Raw genomic sequence first — 25,594 nt, 5'->3', positions numbered from 1 at the left:
GACTGGTTGAAAGAACACACGTATTTGGCGTCATGGAAGAAACGAATGCAGCGTGTAGCTTTGTGTACCACAAGTGTATACAACCAGTGTGTAGCTCATGCTAAATGCATCTGAGAGGCCAGAATGAACAATGAAGCGTACAGCAACGCGACAGATACCTAATATATCATTACGTTGTGCTGACAGCACCTCTCTGGAGGTATTACAGAATTTTAGGGAGTCGTAGGCACCTTCGATGTCGACTCAGTATAGCTGTCATTCAATCAGATATCAGCAACGTGTTCTCCGTCACTCCAAAGGGATCGTGCAACTGGTTTATTTTTGCGGAACGGTTATCATGAAACGTCTGCTTTCCTAAAACGCGCTGTTGTTGGTGCATACGATAGGGCGTGCATATCATACAACATTACTCCATTAACCTAATTGATGACTGCATACCTTGCAGACGTCGAGAGTACCCGTACCGAGGTGCTACCGTGACGACGCTCGTTCCCTAGGTGTACAGACATTGTTCGTCCTTTTTCGAAATATTCATTCAACATCACATCATACACGGCCTTGCTTACAGCCCATCACATCATAAGCCATCATTCGACATCACCATAATAGCCCATCACATCATCACCCATCATTCAACATCACTATCACAGCTCATCAAATCATAATCATTCATTCAGCGTCAACATCACAGCTCATCACATCATTGCCCGCCATTCAACATGGCAACTCGTCACATTATTACTCACCATTTTACATCACAGCCCATAACATCGTTACTTATCACTTGACATCACAGTCCATCATATCACTGTTCAGAATTCAACTTCATAACTCGTTCTGAGTTCAACTTCATGGTGTATGATGGATTTTGAATCTGATCTCCAGAGACCAGTTTCGAGACAGAATACATTGTATACTGTGCATGGTTGCGTTTCGGCGACGACGTGCTTCGGGGCTTAGGCAACCGTGCGTATAGGCTCCTGGGCAGATGTCATCTTGTGGATGGCGGCCGTTTACAGTGGCGTTTGTAAATTAATCGCATATTGTTTGTGGTATCGCTATGGTGGCCGGTGCTTGAAGGGGTCCCGCCCACTCGAGTCAGCTCTAGTCAACGTTTTCAGTTTTGAATCAGTACATAAATATCTCTCCCATCTTTTCGTGCACTAGCTTATTCACCCAGGCATAAGGTATGTTTCTCTGCCAGCTGTAACAAACACACAAGAAACGATAGCCAGGAGACTGATTTTCATAACTGATTTATAAGCCAACTTCTACAACGCACCTGCTCTGAAGCGATGCAAAGCAAACAGCGTGAGAGTGCCAAGGTCAATCCTCATTTTCTGTCCCTTACGGATGCCATTGAAGTTCAGCGTCATAGAGTCCCCAACTCCACATGAAACGCCGAACGGCAAGCCCTTCCCCTCCTATACCTGATATATGCGATACAACAGCACGCCGCTCCTTAATGCTTGCGCCAAGCCCACGACACCACACCTGCTCTGAGGCAACGCAAAACTAATAGCTCGAGCGTGCCAAGGTCAGACCACCTCCTCTGCTACTTGTCATTAATCCAAGTGCACCTCCGCCCAAACAACCGAGACCCCTCATATTACAAACTGCAACAAGCTCATATTATCACAGGACACAAGAACAGGGACACTGAAAGTGGGGTATCATATTCATGTCTAGTCAATTCATACTTCTATGGCAGTTGTGTGCACCACACCCACGACTAATGTCAACCCCACACTCTAACACGCCAACTTCAACTTGACAAACCCATCGCAGGGTCTTCAAGTTCGACATCTCTTCTTCACGCATAAGTCAAAATCAAACTCAGCATCAGATCATTTCCCCGTCGCACAATATTAATGTCACCATCACATCATTGCTCATAATGCAACATAAAATTCACATCACATCATTACCTGCCATTCAACATCAAACTCAACATCACGTCACATCATGGCCCATCATGGAACATCAAACTCATAATTACATCACATCATTGAATCATTCAACATCAAACTCAACATCACATAACATCCTTGCCAATCACTCAACATCACATCATTCTGAGTGATGTGATGGTGAATAATGTCGGTGATGGTCATCATAAGTGAATTCGTCGACCTATGGGTACACATGTAATTTGTCAGTGTTTTCAAGACAACCACCTCTGAGCACACAGCATGTGTAGTTAGAAAGGCACATGTTGCAGTGGCAGTTCCTTCCTATGAGAAAACCGATACCGCGTACTTGCTTCGTGGCCTTCCACAAATTTAAGAGTTTTGCTTGCCTCTGAGTCGAATGAAGGGTGCTGTGTCTGAGCTTAATTCTAGGATGTCGCACTGAAGGAAAAGTATGTCGCTCCCGTGTTCCATAAACTTTCGCTCCAGCCTGTACTTCACATCCACAATGTCCGCAATCTTTGCACTCATGTAGTTGAATTCAATGCTTTGAATTGAATCATTGAATTCAATTGAATCGTTGAGTCCAATCATTCCCAAAAGTTCATCCATAATGGTCATGGAGATGTTCTTGTAACGGGTATACATCTGGCGTGCCATCTCCCATAGCAACCCTGGAGAGATATCTCCTTTATTGAAGAGGGCCATCAAGTCTATAACATAGCGAAATGCTGAAATCATTAGCTTATTGGTGGACTTTTCTTTGCTGAAACGGTTCGACTTCATTTCCAGTAAGAAGCATGTATGCATGGACAAATTTGTCAAGCGTGATAGCTGCACATTTTCACCTACTGGTCAGAATGATGATACACACTTAGCACGTCTTTCACTCTGTCTCACTCTCGATGAGTGGGGACGTATGTCACGTCGTTCCGTTGCTGTGATGCTGAACTCTTTAAACAATGTGTAGGGTGGTACTTGCACGAATGACTACGAGGAAAAAAACTGACGAGTTTTAGTGCTTTGTCCACTCCACTGTGATTGACAGGTTGGTCAGCTGCTTATTAACCTACTTCTGGTTATTGCCCATTGAGTTTTGTAGCTATGTGTGCTTATGCATGCTATACGTGCCTGCTTAGAAGTGTTCGCGATTAGCCATATCTGGACTTGGCCATGCGTTCCCAAACATTTTCGTGATTAGACACTTTTGTTGCAGTGCACGTATGTCATTACAAGTCGTTAGGTCATTTTCACGTTAAGCAGTGTCCACGATTAGCTTTCCAAGTGTCTGTGCACGATTAGCCATATCTGGAGTTGCTACACACTTGCTTGATGTTAGGCCTTTTTATGATGAGCAGCATTATTAACCGCGAATAGTAGTAGCAGGGCCTTTGTGTGGTTTAGCTTGCCTGCGATTAGAAGTATACTTTTAGAAGTGTATGTATGTGATTAGCAATGACTGGTCATATTCAAATTCTTGTCGGACCACTAGCATGTTTTTATGTACCTGGAAAACCATCATGATCAGAAGTATGTCGTGTCATCTCTCGTGAACATGTGCAACCATCACAGCGACAATGGCTGGCTGAGAAGCAACGGTGGTGAGTGGCAATTCCGGACAGCTTTGTTCAAGATCACGTTGTTGATTTTCAAAGAAATGAATTATCCCTGTCCACTCCCTTCCTTTTTTTCTATGGCTGCTGAACGAGCTTATCATGGCTGTGGGTACCGATCACACTCATTGGATGACTCCAATTACTGCAAATTTAAATGAGCATAACGGGTGGTCAGTAAACCGACCATTTTAACTGATCTGGCGGTCAGTAACTACTACTTAAGAGTAGTAGTGGTACCGCCACCGTCGCCGCCCTGCCAACCGCTGCTGATGCTGCGGCTGATACTACTAAGCCAGGCAGCTGTTGCGAACTGCTGGTGCCATGTTTCCTTCTTACCATTCGAAACAGCTGACGACGACCCATTAGAAAGTATCTCACTGGTATGACTCGAGAAGGAAGCGTAGATTTGTTAGAACAGAGAAAAAGGGAAGAAAATATGTTGAAAATATGTGGCAAAGAGTATTCCTGCTTGCTATTAAGAAGCATTAGGAAATCAAAGATACACTGAGAAAAGGTGAAAGATGGATGATATAGATCAAAGGACAAATGGCGTTTTCTTTGAAGCATGAGAGTAATGTGTATGAGGGTGAGAGGAGAGGGTGGGGCACTGACGAATTAGGTGACAAGAACTGGATTCACATGCTGTGTATCAGATCTGTGTCGCTGAAGAATGCCAAATATGCTTTGGACACTGACGGGTGTGTATGATGTACGTTGTTGTGTAAATTGGCCAGAGAAAAAGCTGTACGCCGCAGCTCGAGTAGTCGTTGTCTGAGCGTGGTTCGAGAAGTGTCGAATCTCTGGCAGTTTAACCGTGTGAACCGTGTAATGTGAACGTAGGGCACTTGGGCTAGAGGAGAAGACTTAGATGGGTTCTGGCAACATTAAGACATGGTTGGTGTAGAACGGACGCTTCTCGACGGATACAGTTGTGTGTGGCACAAAATCCACCCGTGAGCCGATGGATCGAAGATTATTGTTTAATCAGGCGGCGCCCTCTTGAAACTGCAAAGTTCCGATGTGGCGGTTACGGCGCATCTGTAATATATGTTAAGGCCAAAAGAGGTACTGAACATCATTGAAGGTGACATCCATATGTGACCCTACATGTATGCTGAGTCGTCTGTGTGGATGTTTCCGTGCATGCTGTTATAACCCACGGCACATGCATTTCGACACCACTTATGACTACAAAATGACGAGAATGCATCAATCTTACTTTTTTTGCAACTCTCACAAGCACTTTGTCTAAGACTGGTGTATACATATGTAAAGTTTTCACGATACCAGCCACGTGGAGGTGTCCGAGTAGCCTTCAAATAGTGTATACCTTCGTTATTATTCATTGGCATATTTTATTTAATTTGCGTCACGTTCAAACTGCCCCTCTCTTTTACAGGCATTACAAAGGGACAAGGGTTTCTTCCTCATGAAACGATCTGTCTTTTACAAGGATGAAAATAAATGTGTCTACCTGATCAAGAGACGCATAATAAGCAAGAGACAAAAGATTGAAGCGCATTACGGTTTCTGGAACGGAGATCACTAGTAAGTGGCCGGTGTTCCTTCTTTTGCTTGCATGTTCGATGCTGTCCTAACATAATCGCACATCCTCCGTCACAGCTCAGAAGAGCCCTGCGTCATGCAAGCCCCTCCTGGGGGCAATGGAACTGTTGTGTACGTTTCATCACCCATACTTGGCGGGAAGGTAAGAATATGATATCGAGTACACATACCAATTAGAAACCACTGTTGTCCACCAATTCAGTAGAGAAAACAACGAAGTTGCACACCGGCTTGACACAACAAATAACAATTTAATGGACACGTTTCGTCTGCCGTGCGGGGCACATCATGAGTGAAAGCAAAACGAGAGACGACCGCGTTTGGTATTGCACACTGAGGGTTCTCCTCGCACGTGCCATGACTCAAGCAGTTTCCTGGGACCCCACCTTTGTTCCCTCGCTAAGGTCACAGAATTGGCGTAGTCAAAAGAGTGGTCTGTTTTCCAATAATGCTGGGTGAGCTCAGTCTTAAATCGCGTTGCGTTTGTTGAGTTACGTACGTCGCGTTCAAGCTCTTTTAGTCTTGTGCTGCGAAGTCTGAACGCCATGTTGTCGATCACCTCCGCGACATCAAGAAAAAGGAACGCCTCGATGACGTGACGTATCGACGTCTGTTCTCGTCGGATGGCTCAACACTTGACTGTATGGTCTCCCCAAACTTCACAAGCGTGATTGCCCCTTGCGACCAATCGTTTCCTTTATTGGATCCCCAACATATAACCTGTCGAAGCACCTTGTGGATTTAATCACTTCAGTCAACGGACAGAATGGTCTGACACTGTCTAACTTAAAGGAATTCGTCTGTTTGGTTCAAGATCAAGTGGTCGATGACAACATCATGGTCTCTTTTGATGTCGTCTCCCTTTTCACTAACGTCCCCACAGCGGTAGCAGTGAAAGTGGCTGAAGCACGACTGCGTGACGACAGCACCCTTCCCACACGTACGTCTCCCACGGTGGAGGACATTATGCCTGAACCAATCTTACTTTTCGTTTCGGCGGCAGGTTTACCATCAGATTGAAGGTTGTCCGATGGGCAGCCCGGTGTCCGCGACAATCGCGGATCTCGTCACGGAATATGTTGAAGAATCTGCCTTCCAACGATTTACCCACAACATCAACTTTTACCCACAGTATGTCGACGGCACGTTCGTATCCTGAATCGCAAACTCCTAGATGAATTCCACTCGGCCCTGAACAGCACTGAACCGTCCATTCAGTTCACTTACGAACTTGAACAGGAGAAGCGGTTCCCCTTCTTGGACGTGTCCGTACGCTGGCTCACCACCGGCCAGATTCAAACTTCCGTCTTCCGTAAGCCCTGTGATACTGACAACTTCTTAAATTTTGCATCCTACCATCTGATTGAACCATGGAGGAAGAAACACAAGGGGCGGCTCTTCCCTCCAGACTAGCGTAGCCACACTCTAGCGGTCGCTCGAGTCAAAATCGCCATTACGTCCTGTTCACCACGTGATCCCCTCTAAAGTTTTGGTTTTGCAAGGCTTTGTTTCTCGCGCTCCTCTCCCTGTGATTTTGCTTTTCGAAATAATTTATTGTGGTAATGTGTTCCTGTCCCGGCTGCGGCTCTCGTTGAACGGAAACCAGCTCTGTCACGGGAACACGTTTCGTTCGTAAGTACACGCGGTCAGTTGTTTATTCGCCTGTGTGTGTTCCAGTCATTATGAACTGTTCGTTTTGGATCTGACACTGTGCCGCAGATTATTTTCAGGTCCTCTGTTGTTATACAAATCTGATTAATAGTGTTCTGAGTACGGCATTCTTTACCACTTCACCAAGAAACGTACTTACGTTGGAAGTCACCGTTGCCACACGTGATGTTTCCGGTCCCGCGTACTCCTTTTGCGTTCTGCACACTGTGACCGATCTTCTAATAGAAGAGTGGACATCCGAACATACAGAAATAAAATGGAAGCACGCGTTCAACGTAATACTGCCACCTGAACTGTGACACAACTACAGCTCGCGTCGTCTGCTCCTGGGGCCGGAAGGAGGGCCTAGGAGGGGCCGCTCCTTGTGTTTCCTTCCTCCATGGATTGAACACAAACGCAGTGTAGTGAGAACCGTGCTTTACCGCTCTGAAGATTTCGCCTCATGCCCGGAACAACATGCGTCCGAGGAGCCGCCAATCAAGGAATCACTCATGAAACGAGGATACCCCTACGTTTCGTTGAGAACACACGAAAGCGAATGCACTAACCAAGGACCCAAAGGAAAGACGATTTCCGACACGGCATCGTCACCATCCCATACGTCAAAGGTGTATCAGCCCAGGTGTGTGTGTGTGTGTGTGTGTGTAGTTGGAAGTTTAGTGGCGCGAGGGCAACTAAGGCCAAAAAGCGCCAAATCAATGACGAATGTGAGCACAAGGTGTATTAATGGGTATGGGTGGATTAATAAAAATACTGTTTAGCACGTCATAAAATAGATGCTCTAAAAACTGTTAAATGAACCAAGCTTTTACAGGCTAGTCATAAGCATAGTGGTCTCTAAAAATTTGATGACATTTATGTGTGGCACAACTGGTTCCTCACTCAGCAGGAGAGAAGGCTGATAAGGGATGTGATATCGATAAAACGTCGAGAAGTATGTGCGGCGATGATGTTCATATAAAGGACATGTCAGAAGAATATGTATTACTGTCAAAGGTTCGCAACAATGATGGCATTCTGGCTGTTCTTCACCTAACAGTAAGTGAAGATGCGTCATGTTGGTATGTCCAATCCGAAGTCTTGCAAATGTAACTTCATAAAATCTGTTTTTGTTGTAACTGCTACCCCATTCATTAACTGCTGGTTTAATCATGTGTAACTTGTTCTTTGTTTCTTTATTCCAGCTCTCCTGCCATAACGATAGCATGGCTCTCCTAAGCACTGTTCGGTGATCCTGGAATGGTATAGCCATAATTTGCACCTCAGTTTCCGCTCCTTTCGCCGTAGCATCGGCAAGCTCGTTCCCTGAGATACCAACATGGCTTGGTACCCAACAGAAATGTATATTATATCCTTTCTGGATAAGTCTTTGGATACACAACAAAAGACTGTGCAAAAGTGCATTTTTAGCTGGTTGTTTTGTTTTGATTGCCATCATCAAACTTTTGGAGTCTGTGTAGATGACTGCCCTTTTCTCCTTTCCTTTTCCTGTGCATTCAAGTGCAAGCAGAACTCCGTGTATCTCTGCAGTGTATATGCTGGCTTTGGGATTAATCTTGACAGATCTCACGTGACCTGTCTCTGTCACTGCTGCTGCAGCAACACGGTAAGGTGACTTACAGCCATCTGTATAGAATTCTGCAAAACCTCTATAAGTGTTCTTTATTTCCAGGAACTCTGCTTTAATAACAAAAGAACGTAAGTTTCTTGTCGTATTTGCCCAGCTCACAATTACACCTGATCTACTTTTTCTTCCATGGAGCAAAGTCATCCCTGTGTGAAAGAATGTGTTCTGGTGTGAGCTCCAACCCAAATTCCTCAGCTATACTTTTAGCTCGAACTGCAATAGTTGGGATGGACCTTGGTTTATTTTGGAACAAGTCCCTTCTGCGATTGTTTTCAACGATGGAATGACAAGGGTGATCTGACAGCGATAAAACCTTTTGGACATAAGATGGAGTTAAAAGCTTCCTTCGAAGTGTTAAAGACGGTTCAAAGCATTCGACATATAAACTTTGGACTGGAGACGTGCGATATGCCCCTGTTACCATCCTGATAGCCGAGTGGTGAACTGGATCAATGCACTTGAGTGTGGATGGCCGAGCTGACCCATAGACGATACTTCCATAATCTATCTTGGACCGTATCAAAGATCGATATACGCGGAGTAAGCATGCTCTATCGGTACCCCATGACTTGTGAGAAAGAACTTTAAGAATATTTGATGCTTTCTGTGTACGTATTTTCAAGTCACGAATGTGTGGTCCAAATGTTAGCTTTGAGTCAAATATTAAGCCAAGGAACTTATACTGAGGTTTAACCGGTATCGTCTCTCCGTGAAGAGAAAGATTGGGTTCAGGATGCACACCACGTTTGCGCGAGAAGCAAACACAGGCAGTTTTCTCAGTGGAGAACTTAAAGCCGTTCTCGTCTGCCCATTTATTCAAACGATTGATGGTAATCTGCACCTGCCGTTCACATATAGCAAGATTACAAGAAGCAAAGCTTATCTGTAAGTCATCCACGTACAAGGAGTATTGAATCGTGGAGGGAATAATGCTGGCGACTGAGTTAATCTTGAGTGCAAAAAGTGTGACACTCAATACACTTCCTTGAGGGACTCCGTTTTCTTGCACACACACATCTGAGAGTGTGTTTCCAAGGCGAACACGAAACGTTCGTTGAGAAAGGAAGTCTTTAATGCATCGGAACATGTTACCTCCTATTCCACAATTTATAAGGTCTTGAAGAATTCCGTATCTCCATGTTGTGTCGTAAGCCTTCATAAGATCAAAAAATACAGATAAGCAATATTGTTTACTCACAAGAGCTTCTCTAATCTGTGTTTCCAGTCGTGTTAAGTGATCGAGTGTTGATCTGTGACGTCGAAACCCACATTGGAAACGATCTATTTTGTGTGTAATTTCTAAGATGTAGACTAATCGGTTGTTGACAAGTCGCTCAAATGTTTTGCAAAGACAACTTGTCAGTGTTATTGGGCGGTAATTTTCTGCGCGACATCGGTCCTTATTGGGTTTAAGTATCGGTATGACGATAGCAGTTTTCCAATCTTTGGATATTATGCCCTCCTTCCAAATTCTGTTAAAGAAACCAAGCAATGACTGAAGGGAGGAACTGGGAAGATTTTGTATCATACTGTAATGGATACTATCTGGGCCTACTGCCGTGTGTTTACAACTGGACAGCACAGTTTCCAATTCGTGCATCGTGAACTCGCAGTTGTATCCAGCCCTATCCTTGGACGCTAAGAGTTTCTTTCGCTCGGATTTTTCTTTGTGCCTTAGAAAATTGTCTGAGTACCCAGCAGAACTTGACACTTCAGAAAAGTGTTTACCCAAAAGATCTGCTTGATCTTTTAGTGAAGTGCTGCATGAATTATTTGCCGTAAGAAGTGGAACAGTGAAAGCCCGATTTTCACCATCCATTTTTCGTATTTTCTCCCAAACAGCTTTTGCAGGAGTCTGGCTGTTTATACTTGTGACATACTTCTGCCATGAAGATTTCCTAGCTTGCGTTCTAGTGTATCTAGCTTTCGCTTTTGCCCTTTTGAATGATATCAGATTGTCCAGTGTTGGATAGCGTTTGAAAACGTTCCACGCCTTGTTCTGAGCCTGCCGCGTTTTACGACATTCCTCATTCCACCAAGGCTTTGGCCGTAGTCTTACCGTCCCACTGGTTTGTGGGATGGCTGTCATAGCTGCGTCGAGGATAACCTTTGTGATAGTATGGTTTTCTTGGTCTACCGGTAAGTGTTTTGTCATGTCACGATTGATTATGGCATGCTCTCTGAAGGCTGGCCAGTTCGCCTTTGACAGCTTCCATCGTGGAGGACGTACCTGTAGTGTTGGAGGACTCACTATCGCCTCCAGAAGAACCGGAAAGTGATCGCTGCCATACGGATTTTGGATGGCATTCCAGGTATAGTCTAGCGACAGCCCTGGAGATGCAAGTGATAGATCAATACAAGAAAAGTTCCTGTGTGTCGAGCTGTAATACGTTGGACTACCATCATTCAAGAAAGAGATATGTCTGTGGTGTCTAAAAGTTGTTCGATTAATTTCCCACGTATGTGCTAATATGTAGCAGATATCATCATAGATTATGTATGGCACCACGACAGTTCCACTGTAGAATGGAAACAGTCATCATACATGAAAGTAAGAGATGTTTAAATCTGAAGGTTCTGTTTTGCATGTGATGTTGAACTGTCTTTTTTGGGTCCTGTAATTCGTGGTTTCCTTCCTTTTTCAGGTATTTGTCGTGGTTCTTTCGGTTTCAAAGTTATGTTAGAGTTATGTTGTGTGCCTGTGTGCCCAGACGTGCTGGGAGTTGTCTCCATAGCCTCCTCCGTTGGCACACAACCGAAGGGGGATCGATCAGGCGGGTTTCCTGGTCGCTGTGATTCTCTGGCTGGCGCGGAACATGTCCGCGCCTGGGGGCAACTGGTGCCCCACTGGACTCTCGGGGAGTCACTGTGGGTGGTGTACTCAGGCCTGCTGTTGCCCCCTGGCGCACAGCCTGATCATAAGGGGTACTCTTGAAGAAGGATACCCTTCTTCGAGCTTCAGGGAAAGAAATGTTCTCTTTGATTTTCAGTGTTACAATCTCCTTCTCAAGTTTCCACTGCGGGCAAGAGCGTGAGTATGCTGGGTGTTCTCCTTTACAATTGATACATTGTACTTTCTGGTTTTCGCAGGTGTCATTACTGTGATCTGATTCGGAACATTTCGCACATGTCAGCTTCCCACGGCATACCTGTGAACTGTGTCCGAAACGCTGGCAGTGGAAACATCGTCTCGGATTTGGTATGTATGGTCGCACTCTACATACGATATAACCGGCTATCAGTGTTTCCGGAAGAACAGTTGACTCAAGAGTTAGAACAAGGTGCTTGGTGGGGATTTCATTTCCATCTCGACGGATCATGATTCTGCGTACAGATGTTACATTCTGGTCCTGGAACTCTTCAAGAATATCATTGTCAGATATGTTTAACAGTTCGTTGGAGGATATTACGCCTCGAGTAGTGTTCAGGAAGCGGTGAGCTGTGACTGTTACCGGAATCTCCATGATGGTGGTCATTTTTAAGAGGTTTGTACTTTGGATGATGTCCTGTACTTCGACCAACAGGTCTCCAGAGGACAATTTCCTTGCTTTGTATTTTGGGCCTACAGCGTTGCTCAGTACTTTACCAACAATGAAAGGGGATATGCTACTCACAGTGGTTTGTGTGTTTTCAGAGTGTATCACAAGAAACTTCGGGAATGAATGTTGGGGTTTGACAAGCCCTACAGAGATTTCTTCGGTGCGTCCACGTTTAGGAGGACGATCAGAAGCTTGAATTTTCTTGGAACCCATATGATTGCCGATTGTTTCGGCAGTGGCGCCGGCCGCCCACCACCGAGCCCAACGAGGGAACGTGATAAATGGTTGACACGTTAGCCGTACACCGCTGCTATAACCCTATGCAGCGTAACCAAGGGTGATTCGATGCACAAGGTTAACCCTCGCTGCCTGGAATGAGCGGAAATCAGGAAAAGGTAGAATTTAGGACAGGCAAAGGTGACAGGAAAGTAAAAGAATTGAGGGAGTTAGGAAAAGGCAACTGACTGATTTCCCCCGGTCGGGTCACTCCGAGGGTACCGTCTGCGAGAAGCGGGAGCCAAAGTGGAGTGTTGCCTCCACTGAGCGGCCATAACGGTCCAAAACCTCAGCATTGGCTCAGCCACCAGGACCTCCTTTTCCCCGGTTACGGCTAAGCCACGCACAGCCGTCACGTGGGTGGCTCCAAACCACTTGTGCTCGGGTCCGTGGTGTCGCAACCCCCCAAACGGCTGCAAGAGAAGACGCCCCTGCGGGGATCAGCCCAGGTAACACATGGTGCGCTAGTATACGTCTAAAAATGGGATAACTTGAGACTTTAGGGATACCGATAAATTTAGACGTCTAGAAGCTGCCCATAACGCTATCTATTATTTAGACGTCTAAAAGGGGTGGTCTACGAGATATGGCCGAGATATTTCGCTGTAGACGTCTACTGTTAGACGTCTGAAAGCGTGTCATATGTTGGTCACATTCAGACTTGCATCAGAAATGTATGCAACTATTTTCACAGGAGCTATAACATGGCGTTGCCATGTGCTCTGCGAAATATTATTAAAGTTGTTCGTTTTTGCTTCTGTCACGACAGAGTGACTATAAACTGCGTGTCTTGCACCAGTGAGGTTCGACGTGATTAAATTCAATTTATTTGCTCCGACCACATGAACAACCTAGTCTGAATGAATGAAAGGTCGTTACAAGCAGGCAAAAGAAAACACGACTGCGCGAGAGTGCTGCAGTGTGACGAAACTATAAGGTGCGAAGCCCTCGGCGCTCCAGTCTGGAGACGTCGGCAAATAGCGCAGCCAGCGCAACCGCGCAACGGTCAGTGTTCAAACTTGTTCGCTCGCGTTCGGTTCGTTGTTGAGAGCTCACGCTACAGAAGTGTTTAGAAGTATAGTAAGTTTATTTCTTACGCGACGTCGCACGTACTTCGTTTTGCAATCTTTGAGTCAGCGAGGCAGTTCCTGCATCCTGCCCAATGCAATGAACGATGGCATAACAACGAGCCCCGTTGTCGCAGGGATGGAAGGGAGGTAACGTCCCTTTGTTCTCTGGACTTCAGGTTTCAGGGGTGAGTTTTCTTTCTTTCATTGTCCTTCGCTTTCATATTTGTTCCTGTTTGTGTTCACAATCGCAGCGGTAGAGCTGTAGAGCACAGCAGCTGAATATAGTTTTCTTTGTTTGCAGAATGTGGTTGCGTATGAGTGACGAACACAATGGAGATGTGGGACTGAAATAAATGTATGGTAATAAAATTCAATCGTTTGATTACGTTCAGTGCTCTCTGTGTTGCAGTAACATACGGGTTCAGTGAACGCTTTGCCAGGGGCAACGTAATTAAGATCGTTGCATTTGTTTTAAAACAGTACGTACGTTGAGCAGTTCTTTGATTTGATAGCTGACTGTGTAAAACCGCACACATCATGTTGGCGGGGGTATCTCTTGGTTCCATGTCATTATTATTTTTATAGGTGCTTGCAGACTCATGGACTGGAGGTGACGAATGCAACGCATGTCCTGTGAGTCATTTGTTGGCACTTCAGCTTAGCTGCAGCTACACTCACATTTCAGGTAAACGAAAACCGTTAACTTTTCAGATCTGACTGTACTGTTGTTCAACATCGCTGGATTTCTATGTGCTCACTAGTCTGACGCTAGTGTCAGTTACAGTTGGAATGTTTGAACTTCATGGTATTTATGTAATTGATGCCATTTAAGTGCAGGCTGTCACAACGATTACTTCAGATTCCGTAACACACTTTCCTTTTTAGCGTGTGCGCATTTTGATCTGTAAACTAGGGTGTGTCACGTCACGGTTCTTTAGTAACGTCGACTTCGGAAAGTCCCAGAATGCTTAGCACTGCTTCAAACATTGGTAACTTGCGTTACATAGAGGTAGGCAAAGGCCTGCAAACTACTTCAGTTCCTTGTCTTTCAGTCCATGATCCATGCTGTGCCAAAGTCAGCAAAAATAAAGCATGGACTTGTACCCCTTCCCCCATGTGAAGAGTGCTGGAATTACCTGATGTCGCCCATTCTCTAATTTCGCCATGGCATTATGCAAGTGTGTAGAAAAATGGTTTCGTCTTCGAATTGTCAGTCGGGAGTTACATGGGTTCTGTAGAAGCAAAATATGATCCGACATGTATGGATAGGAAAATACTTGATACTTGCATAGTGCCTGAATAAAAAGATGCATAAATTTCAGTTCTTCAGTAAACAAGCTGCATCCAACGTTTTTACATACAGGCGTTTATACTTTTATCATATACATTCTTTCTATTTTCAGTGCATCTTGGAAACGTTCTTTCGTGCTACCCACAGTCATCTACCAACCCACACGTGTGTAAAGAACTTGTTGCCTTTGGAGCAATCAAGATCAGTGCATGGACCCGAAACCAGAGGCATTGCTTGCAGCGATCAGTAATACAAATACTGCGATTTGTTGGTATGCCATTGTGCAAAGAGGGGAAGTGCTCACGATGTCTGGTAACTTGTCTGCATCTTTGCAACTCCAGCCCAAGTTTACCCTGTATGTTAATAGGAATAAATCTTGTACCAACATCCATGGTGCCTTTTTGACATGCTGTGCAGGAACCACACATACCTGCATGTGCACGTGAGGGACATATACCTGGATGAACCAATACATGGGCCACTAGTGCCAAAATTTAGATATAAATTATGGATAATTTTAGACATCATGGCTAACACATGTCTATATGAAGGCTCAGTGAATAAATAAGTGCTGTCCATTTTTTAGCATTTGGTATAAAAAAAGTCCAAATCGATGCTATACTTATCCGGCTAGTGGCCGTATTTTAGCGTAACGTTAGCTGTTCTAGGGGAAGGCTAAGGGACGGATACGGAGCAATAAAGCTACTTTGTTAGACGTTTAATAGACATTCCCAAAGTCTACATTTAGATGTCTTTTAGAAGTATACTAGCGCACCATGCGTTGCCTGGGAGAGTCCATTCGGTGAGCCCTCCTCCCGTTAAAAATGAAGACTGCATTCAAGCCCTGCCTAAAACTTCGTTCACTCATTTCCAAGCCAAAAGACCCTATGCGCCCCCAGTCCCAGACAGGTGTTGTATATAAAGTAAAATGTCTCGGTTACGAGGTGTCCTACATTGATGAGACGGGCCGTAAGCGCAGCCCAAGACTAAAAGAGCATGAACGCGACGTACGTAACTCAACAAACGCAACGCGATTTAAGACTGAGCTCACCGAGCATTGTTGGAAAACAGACCACTCTTTGACTACGCCAGTGCTGTGACCTTAGTGAGGGAACACAGGTGGGGTCCCAGGAAACTGCTTGAGTCACGTGCACGTGCGAGGAGAACCCTCAGTGTGCAATACCAATCACGGCCCCCTTCCCCAAGTGTTCGCCGACCTGGTTAAGTAATCCGCTAGTTGCGGTCGTCTCTCATTTTGGTTTCACTGATGATGTCCCCCGCATGGGAGACGAAACGTCTGCACTAAATTGTTATTTGTCGTGTCAAGCCGGTGTGCAACTTCGTTGTTTTCTCATCATGGCCTCACCTGGCTTCTGGAATATTTTTGCACGAATTCGGTTATTCTGATCATTTTAACAAACAGCTTCGCTGTCCGTTGTTCCATGTACTCGCTATATTTTACCGGTTTCTCACACGGCTTCAATTCACCAAACCTTCAGCCTATACTCTAACGTACCTGATCACTTTCTCAAACATGGCACTGACATGATAATATTTTCTGTCTTGCCACGCGTAACTACGTCAGTCATCTTGGCGGTTAGCTTCGTGCAGGGAGGATGAAGGATCTTGTGTTATCTGAGGTCGGATGTTCCGCGGTACTGCCAAGTGTCTAGAGGGACGATAAACCCCTTCTATACTCATCGGAGTCTCTTCCTTTCACATCTGTGGCATAAAAATTTTCAACGTAATTGGCGCACAGAGCGGGCAACCAATAAGTTACTGCGGACGCAGTGGAAGCTTCGTCCCGTATAATTGCCTTTATTTTCCTACAGCCTCGCAACACACCTCCCAGCCGTGCCCAGCCGTTAATTCAAAGCATATCAGGCTCACTGTACTTTCTATAAAATATGACTCCTGGGTAGTTTCATTTATAATCGACCAAGGAGCGCCGGTGATATTTTTATTTTCTTCAGGAAAAAATAAATGTTATACCTAATCCAAAAAGAAGCAAAAAAAGCCTAGTCGCGGGTCTCTGCGATATTTCGTTCTCAGTCGGCGAGGCTCCAAGTAAACGAGCGCCATTTGGCCAGTTCCAGCTTTTCCAAATTTATCACGCTGGATCCTCCGAACGGCTGCTTTCTTCTGAAATAATTTTTTTTTCACTGGCAGAATAGGTGGTGAACATTCGCTTAAAGCAATTAAATTCTGTGGCAAAGCCTGAAAAAAATTTAAAAAAAATTGCGAAAACGCCTCTGAGGACGTTCGTAGCGCAACTTTGCCAATTTCTTACGTGGTTCCACGATTTCTGAATATGACGAAACTTATGTGAGACGAAAGAGCTTTTTTTACTCTTTGGTTTAGTGTATAGCGCGCTATAATATATTCAGGCATCCGTCTACAGTGACGCCGTAATCGCGAAGGGGTGCCAGAAAATCGCTATTTTCATGACTGTTTTTCTCAAAAAGGCCATCTTCAATTTTGTTTACATTTTGTGGAGACATACCTCGGACACAGCTCTTTCACATTATTAAATAAAATTTCTGTTTATTTTATTTCTTCTCGGCGCGCAAATTTTTTCCCCGCGTTTTGATCGCTTTTAGATCCTATGAGTCAGAGAATCGCGTTTTTTTATCCGTTTACCTCCTAATGAAGTCTACTACGTCATTAGAGGTTGACGAAACCAAGACGAACCTCGACTATTATGACTAACTTAAAAACAAAAGTGCACTCTGCAGCCCACCCACTTGTCCCCATAGGATTAATCCTTTGGAGATAAGCCACGTACGTCAAGGTGAAGCTGTACGTGAGAACAGGAAGTCTCGCAAGGGAAGTCTCTTCACGTGCGCTTTGAGGCGTCCATTTGCTTCCGAGCTCGGTGCTTGATGTAAGCTGGTCTGGGAAGCATTATCGGCTACTTGGCTACTATCGGCTTTCTGGTTCGAAATACGTGCAGTGTCGAAGCATTGAAAAGTAGGAATACCAAGGGCACGACTATTGCAAACACACAAAAGCACGTAATTCTGTTTCGTCCTCACGGGTTGTGGGTGCACGGGAGGTTCTTTATTTCTCAACTGTTCATTTCATAAAGTCCTTCGCCGAGGAAACCACGATATTTTCGTGGGAATAGCGAGTCAAACGGTTTTAGTGACTTCAGCTCTCCACACTCATTGCTCTCCACACTCGGTGTTTTGCACGCTTGTATTGCAGTTACGCGTTTAGTTCGTTTGGCTGCCGCAATAGCGTGCTCTTCTGGCACGTCAATGGTAACGAGACTCTACAGCAAGAAGGGGTTGTTCTGCCCGGATTACAATGGGCAACACACGAAGAAGATACTGTGGAACAAGAACTTCAGGGCCGTGTCTCTGATCGGTGCGACTTTGTTAAAGGCTGTTTTGCTTGCGTCTCAAGCCGACCGTGTTGATGATTCGGATGAAATATGTGTGAACTGCTTTAACGCATTCCGATTGCAGCTCGGTGAGTCTGGACCCTCAAGCCAACAAGATCCTTCACCTCCTAGCTCCGAAGATCCAGAATTTTGTGATCCGACTGAAATCGTGCAAAGTGTGAACAAGGTAATTTGTGAAGACGACACTGGGGTCAGCCCACTAAAGCCGACGACGGAAGTTAGACGCGCCGTGCCGTACGTAAAACGAAAACAGAAAGAAAAATTGCAAGTGCCGTGTCAAAGTCATCTCGTCGCCGGCTGAGTACCGCTTACAGTGTGGACTTTCCTGTGAAGGAAGAAACTGTGGAAAAGAGGCAAAGCGACGAATTGCTTGAAAACTTGCGGAAGGCGTATGTTCAGGAAAGATGTCGGCTCTTGACTTTACTCCCTTTGTCACTCACCCAGGCTGAAATACATCCAGCTATTCCCGAAGCTACAACCTACATGATCAAGAAGAGTCAAAGGCTCCGGAAATCCGGCGGAGTATGGGCAACGCCTAACCGATACTCTAGTATGAATGTTTTCGACCCCGAGAATGTGAAGTTGGCCGTCGAGTATTAACTGAACGATGAATTGGACTGTACAATTCAGAGCCCAAGGCCTCGAGATGTTGTGAAGATTCTCGGAGCAGATGCCGACAACTTAGTGGCAAAGCGCTATGTCACGAAAAATTCGGGAGACATACCACAAGTTTCGGGAGGCGCATCCCGAAGTCAAAATGAGGCTGACAATGTTTTATTCCTTTAGCCCGTCACAGCCGCTACAGGGAATAGTGCGTTTGCACCTACTCTGCCAACTACGACTTGTGTCTGAATGCACTGAGTCTTTTCTCGGACAAGTGTTTTGCACTTGAGGACCTCAAATCATTGTGCTTGTGCCCAACGCAAACAAGAGAGTGCAAACTGGGTAGGTGCATATCGTGTCCAGGTGAGAGTGCATTGACGGCGGAATCTTTGGAGATGTGCGCCGATGCCGAGGAGATAGAGTTCGTCATATGGGAATCAAGCACACTTAAGAAGTTAGCCCTCAACATTGATCAATTTATCTATCTTCTGAAAAAGTGGCTAGCCCGCTACGTAACTCATGACTACGTGCGCAACATTCAACGGAATGCGATACGTAGTGAAAAGACATTCTCAGATTCTGAAAGTGTTGTCCTCCGCTTTGACTATGCGGAAAATTGGACGGTCGTTCTTCCTTCTGCATTACAGGGTTACCATTGGAAGAAAGACAAAATAAACAATATTCACTTGCGTGGTGAATCATTTGTCCGGTACCCGATGCCACGCAGTTTTATCGGATGAAGTGGGTCATGGCACTGCACTGACGCTTCTCACCATCAAAACTATTGATGAACACATTGAAGTCGGATCTTTGTACGGTGTATGTACGTATGTGGGAGCTGCAGCACACTTTAAAAATAGATACCAGTTTCATGAACTGCAGAGAAGCTCCAATATCACCAAATGGCTGTTCAGCGAGCATGGTCACGGGAAGAATGCCTGCGACGGGGTCGGCAGAGTAGTAATCATGCATCACTGCACCATATCCGTTCGCCCCTAGAAGAAGTTATTCAGAGGCAGAAGATCTTGTGCGCAAACTAACGCGTGAGGTTACCGAACGTTACGCTGTTGCATGCGCCACGTGAGGATGCCGAAGCGTTCGGAGTAGCGAAAAAGGAGAGCGCGAGGTCCGCTGTGCGTCCTGTGCCCAGACTGCGATCTTCATACACCTGGGGCGGATTACTGGCCACTTGTCGGTGCGTAGCGCAGCGTCGTCTCCATAGTAACGCGTACTGCACGTGACCCGCTTCGTCGTGAGAAGGAAGAAGTGACCTTACTGGCAGCCTGCCACCATCGCCGGGCGTGTGGCGTTCGTAGCCATTGGGCGAGGAGGTCAGCCGACGCAAAACGCTGCGATGTTCGTCGTTGAATTTGGCGCTTGTGTACGCGTTTGTAGTGGAACAAGGAGCCGCTTCAGTGAAGTCAACGAGGACATTTCGTGTTCACAAGGATGTCTTCACGTGGTTGTCGGAAGAGCAGTTTGTTTCCTTCTTCCGACTGTCCAAAGCCTCGTGTGTACACATACAGGATGTATATGGAAACATGGACATGACATCGAGTGTTTCCCATGTAGGGATTGTTATCACCCGTATAAGCTGAGTTAGTGTGTTTGTAACCCACCATTGTGAAGTTAACTTCGTCTTGCACAAACATGACATTCCTTTATTTATGAAATATTTGGACACTGCAATAAAAAAAAACTAGCAAAAACTAGCAATGCTTGCGCTATTCATTTGTATGCTTTTTCTGCAGAAGCTTGTGCGCAAAATATTGTGATATTGGAACCAGTTCCTACGGGAATGAGCCAGCACATATTTTATTGTCCGTATTGTTAGTAACTCTGATTGGCATACCTAATATAGGCGGTCAATGCTTCCTGCGGTTCGCCGTTGTTGTTCCACCATTCTCCTTCGTTCTTCAAGGAGTAGGTGCGATAGTGATGGTGGCACCTGCCTCCTCCTCCGTCGACATATGCCTCCGCTCCGCACATTTTGGCTGCTTGCTTTAGCCGGCAACTCTCTGGAAGCCTCAGCAGGCTGTGTGTCGTCCTGAGCTCTTACCCGAATAACTGCTTAGTTTAGTTGTACAACTAAAAAAAAGGAGGAGGTCACTCGAAAAGCTCAGCAAGCACACCGTAAGTCCACAAAATAACTTTATCCTCGTCAGTATAGCAATCTTCCACACGGCGTATAGTGCACAGATCACCGTCCTCGTCTTCTACGAATGTAATGCTAAAATAAAATGCGCAATTAATCCTCAACGCATGTGTCGCGTGAAAAGAAAAAGAGACAGCTCCGAGCACCGAAGGATTCCCTTCGAGCCGGCGACGGCAGCAGACGACACTGCACTGCATTCGCATTGGCTGATTCCTGTCTTACGTGCTCATCTAGCGTAGTATGTGCAAGAAGGTTTCTTTCCACGCGGTAACAAAATTTATATTTCTTAGAGGTAAATACAAAGTAAGTTAATGTCGTCAAATTTAGGCTTTTTGCATGACAGACTTGCGTCTGTCATCGAGAGTAGCGTCATTGCTCCTCGCGCTGGCGAGGCTCGCCTACCCAGCGGACGGCGGTGCCCTTACTGACCACTTCAGACCGTGCGTCGGCAGCACGCGCTTGCCCGACTGTGGGCGTTGCCACGTTAGGCCGACGCACCGATGCAATGGCCAGTAATCCGCCCCTGGACAAGAGTTGGGGGTGTCGCATTTACGAACAGCTCTAATTGTGGCAGTCTTTTTGGGCATATTCAATAAAAAAACATATTCAATGCCGCCTGGAACTGGTGTTTATCGTACGCGATTGGTGCTGGGGCTTCCACTGTATAGGACGGCAACAACAAATATATGTTTACAGTAAGTATATCCTTGAACGATCCTTGGGTGCACGTCAGTCAGTCTGATGAGCCCGTAATGTCATACTCTTCAGCAAGGAAAAAAGAAAAAGAGCACACATTGTGTTTACCATTCTCCGGCGCTTAGAATTGAAAGCGACAAGGGTGCGGGAAAAGAATTTGCGCGCCCTGGAGAAATAAAATAAGCAGAAACTTTACTTTATAATATCAAAGAGCGGTGTCCAAGGCGTATGTCCACAAAATATAAACAAAATTGAAGATGGCCTTCTTGAGAAAAACGGTCCTGAAAACAGCGATTTTCTGGCACCCCTTCGTGATTACGGCGTCATTGTGGACGGATGCCTGAAGATATGATAACGCGCTATATAGGAAACGAAAGTGTAAAAGAAGTAAAACGACGATAAAACCAGAGACACGGAGCAGAAAAAAGACAACACGACACGTGTCGTGTTGTCTTTCTTCTGCTCCGTGTCTCTGGTTTTATCGTCGTTTTACAATGTACCAGCTCGCCTGCACCCTTGCTCTTCTACCATTGGTGTAAAAGAAGATCTTTCATGTAATATATTTTCGCGATATTCGAACTACGGGACCACATAAAAAATTGGCAAAGTTGCGCTACGAATGTCCCAGGAGGCGTTTCCGCGAATTTTTTTCGAAAATTTTCCGGGCGTTGCGATTGAATTTCATTGTCTTTAGAAAACCTTCACCACGCATTCTGTCAGTAAAAAAAAATAAGCAGCCGTTCGGAGGATCCAGCGCGCCAAATTTGGAACAGCTGGAACTGCCCAAATCGCACTCATTTACTTGGAGCCTCGCCGACCGAGAACAAAATATTGCAGAGACCTGCGAGGCTTGTTTTGCTTCTTTTTGGATTAGGAATAACATTTATTTTTCTTAAGAACATAAAAATATCACCGGCGCCCCCTTGGTCGATTATAAATGAAACCACCATCTCTTCACCTTTAAACGATGCAAAGGCATCCACATCTGACGTGGTCCTAATGAGAGTGAAAGAAAATAGCAACTCAATGCTTCGCAGCACGGCACCTTTTGAGTGCTGTCAATATGAATTATAGATCTATCATCATTGTGCAGCCAAAGCCAGTGGACCTTGGCCATTGGAGAGAGTCCTACACTCTCATTTGTAGTAATGCATTTATAACTGTAGGAATAATTTAGTGAAATAGGAGTTCTTCTCTAGAATGAGGTATTTACTTAAAATATGTAAGATCTGCTGTACAACATGTAGCCGAACAATGCACGCGTATCACTCCCATAGTGCTTACCTTCGACGTCAAGTATTTCCATCAGATGTCTGGACGCTTGGTTTTGGTGGGAATCGACAGGAAGGTTTCTGGACGTGAGTTATCTGTGCCATTTCTTGTTTGTGCGATTTCTCTGTGCGATTTCTTGAAAGCTTTTTTTTGGCAACGAATACAGCTGATGTTAGAGTTAGCTAGAAAGAAATGACTTCTTCGCTATCGTCGCTCTTACTCTAATCAGTTATAGATCCTTTTGCATATTTATTAAACGCAGAGTGATTAAGCGATATGTATCACTACACCACAAGTAAATGCCCCTTATTGCAAATGAGTCACACCACTACGAGAGCTCAAACCTAACCACCGTATGTCACAGCGGCCAGTCGCACGCAAAATGTTCTTTCCTGACCAATTGAATTACTTGCGGGAGAGGAGGCCAAGAGCATCAGGAACATAGGGCCCTGTGTCTTTTTGTCCTCTGTGAGGGACGAAAGGTCACTCCAAGAAAGGTCACAGGAAATCAGAACTCCAAGATACTTAAACATGGTCACTTTGTCAAGAATTTCGTCATTCAGAGTATAATCGCTGGGTATGTTAATATTTCGTCTGGAAAAAGTCATACATTTTGTCTTCGAGACATTAAATTCCATTAACCATTGGCTGCACCATTCAGAAAGGGAGACCAAATCGTTCTGTAAAGCAACGCAGTCCTCTACACCACTGATTTCTCTGTACACAACAACATCATCGACATGAAGACGTACAGAACAATCTACACGTAAGTGAAGAACAATTGTGTAGATAAGGAAGAGAAGGGGACCGGTCACGGACCCTTGAGGCACGCCTGACACTACCTGAGAATAACAAGACGGTGCACTACCCCACCTAACACACTTGTGTTCTCGCAGACAAGAAAGCACATATCCAGTTTACTATGTTATTTTTAATGCGTAATGATTCGAGCTTACAAAGAAGGCGCTTGCGGCACTTGGTCGAAGGCTTTCCGAAAGTCGATAAAAACTGCATCGACTTGCCTACCGGAATTCATGCTTTCACAGACGTCAGAAACAAATTCAAAAAGTTGCGTCTCTCATGAATACTTTTTTCGGAAACCATGTTGGTTCTTGAAAAGCATGTTGTTACTATCCAAAAAGTTCATAATATGGGAATATATATTATGTTCCATAACCTTACACCAGATACAAGTTAAGGATATCGGCCTGAAGTCAGAAGGAGCGTGAGGTTTTTCGGTTTTAGGAATTGGTGTAACTATTGCATACTTCCAATCGGAACGCAACTGGGAGCAGTTCAAATACTGTTGAAAAATTATCTGTAGGACTTTACATGAGTACTCTTTTGTTGTCAGCAGAAGGGGTTGGCAAACCTTCGGGTCTGAGATGTGTACGGACCAAGTTTTTCTTTTTTGTTTTTTTCTCTCCGCGTCGTACCAGGGAAGCTTTTGAGGTCGGAAGGGTGTGCACTTACCTCGCAGATGGATTCCCGCCTTACTGCGAACGGGTCTCTAAAGCCCAGTGATGGGTCACTAAGCCGGAGAGTCCGTCAGAGGACGACGTCACCAAACGAGTAGGTGAGAAAAGATTCAAAGAAGGTCGGTGTATTTACATCAGCCAATGTCAAGATCTAATTGTAGCTGTCCATATTTGGTGACTTGCTGATCATTGCAAGAAACGAAGAGGAACTCACTATGTTCACTGGTTGCTTGTGGCAAAAGTGTGACGGGGGGATCTGGGACAAACACATCACATCATTTCCATACGCGTGAGTACATCACGTTTGTACATCACCGCTCGACCACATGACTAACATCTACGACGTTTTGGAGACTTTGGGAATGACGGATGCCAAGGGTTACCCCGCCTCCGTTGAGCCGTGAGCTTAATGACCAAAAACATCAGAACGCCTGAAAAACACGAGGTGGTATGGAGCACAGATACAGGCAGGCAGTTGGGGTACTTCTATACCTAGTTGAAGGAACCAGACCCGACTTGGCCCTCGTCACCTCTTAGGAAACTCAGTTCGGCGAATGCCCCACTGAAGAACAGAGGAATGCGCTAAGGCATATTCTGTGTTACTTAAAGTGAACGAAGGACTATGCGCTGACCTACCAGAGAAGTGGGAGCTGTATTCAAGTTTTCTGCGACGCAGATTAGACAAGTGACACGTTTGGCAGAAAGTTTTTGAGTGGATACGTTGTTACGCTTGCTAACGCAGCTATCTCGTGAACCAGCAAGAGACAACAGGCAACTGCGTCCTCATCTGTTGAAGGAGAATACTTGGCTATAGGTCACACTGCAAAAGAGGTGTTCTGGCTTCAGCAGTTTATTGAGCAACTCGGAGTACAAAAGTTCTAGAAGTAACTGCAAGTTTTGCAGGTTGACAACCAGGGAGCAATAATTTCCCTTAAGGAAAAACGTCAGAAAGAAACAAGCACATCGATCTCAGGTACTTCTTCCTCAACGAAAAGATTGAAGAGGGGAAGTTGACCTTACAGAACATCCAGTCATCTAAGAATTCTCCAGATTTGTTTACAAAGGCACTAAGTGGTTCGAAAACTCTTGCACATTCCGAATGCTTGGGCGTCAAGATACTGACTGAAGTGACGCCCGAGTTTTCAGTGGGACCATTAGTATGCAGCACACTGCCATAGATGGGTCACGGGATTTTCGTTTCATTTTCCCGTTGCTTCCGTTCGACTTTCTTGTTTTGATCGCGCCGATGATGTTGGAGTGCGCGAGCCTTCCTGTTGCTATTCCGTCGTAAAATAAACTTCTTTGTGCCTTTGTTTGGTCTGGGAACGGAGTCCGTTTGCATGCACTTAACCAACAACCTGTCCTGCATAAATGGGAAAAGGATGCGGATTCGTTGGTCGTCGATGGTCTGTGATGGC

General features: G+C 45.3%; 1 protein-coding gene across 1 annotated transcript in view; it reads left to right on the top strand.

Moving 5' to 3' along the window:
• LOC135388133 (uncharacterized) overlaps window positions 1-22,838 on the top strand; it is a 55,111-nt gene extending 32,273 nt beyond the window's left edge. The window contains exons 3-5 of the mRNA XM_064617486.1: window positions 4,926-5,074; window positions 5,150-5,234; window positions 22,704-22,838. Coding sequence (XP_064473556.1) covers window positions 4,926-5,074; window positions 5,150-5,234; window positions 22,704-22,838 — 369 coding nt within the window. The remainder of the gene's footprint in view (window positions 1-4,925; window positions 5,075-5,149; window positions 5,235-22,703) is intronic.
• Window positions 22,839-25,594: the final 2,756 nt, after the last annotated feature.

The sequence above is a fragment of the Ornithodoros turicata genome, chromosome 1 (assembly GCF_037126465.1).
Source record: "Ornithodoros turicata isolate Travis chromosome 1, ASM3712646v1, whole genome shotgun sequence".
Lineage (NCBI taxonomy): Eukaryota > Metazoa > Arthropoda > Arachnida > Ixodida > Argasidae > Ornithodoros > Ornithodoros turicata.
The sequence above is the reverse complement of the archived record's forward strand: the minus strand, read 5'-3'. Positions and strand labels throughout refer to the sequence as shown.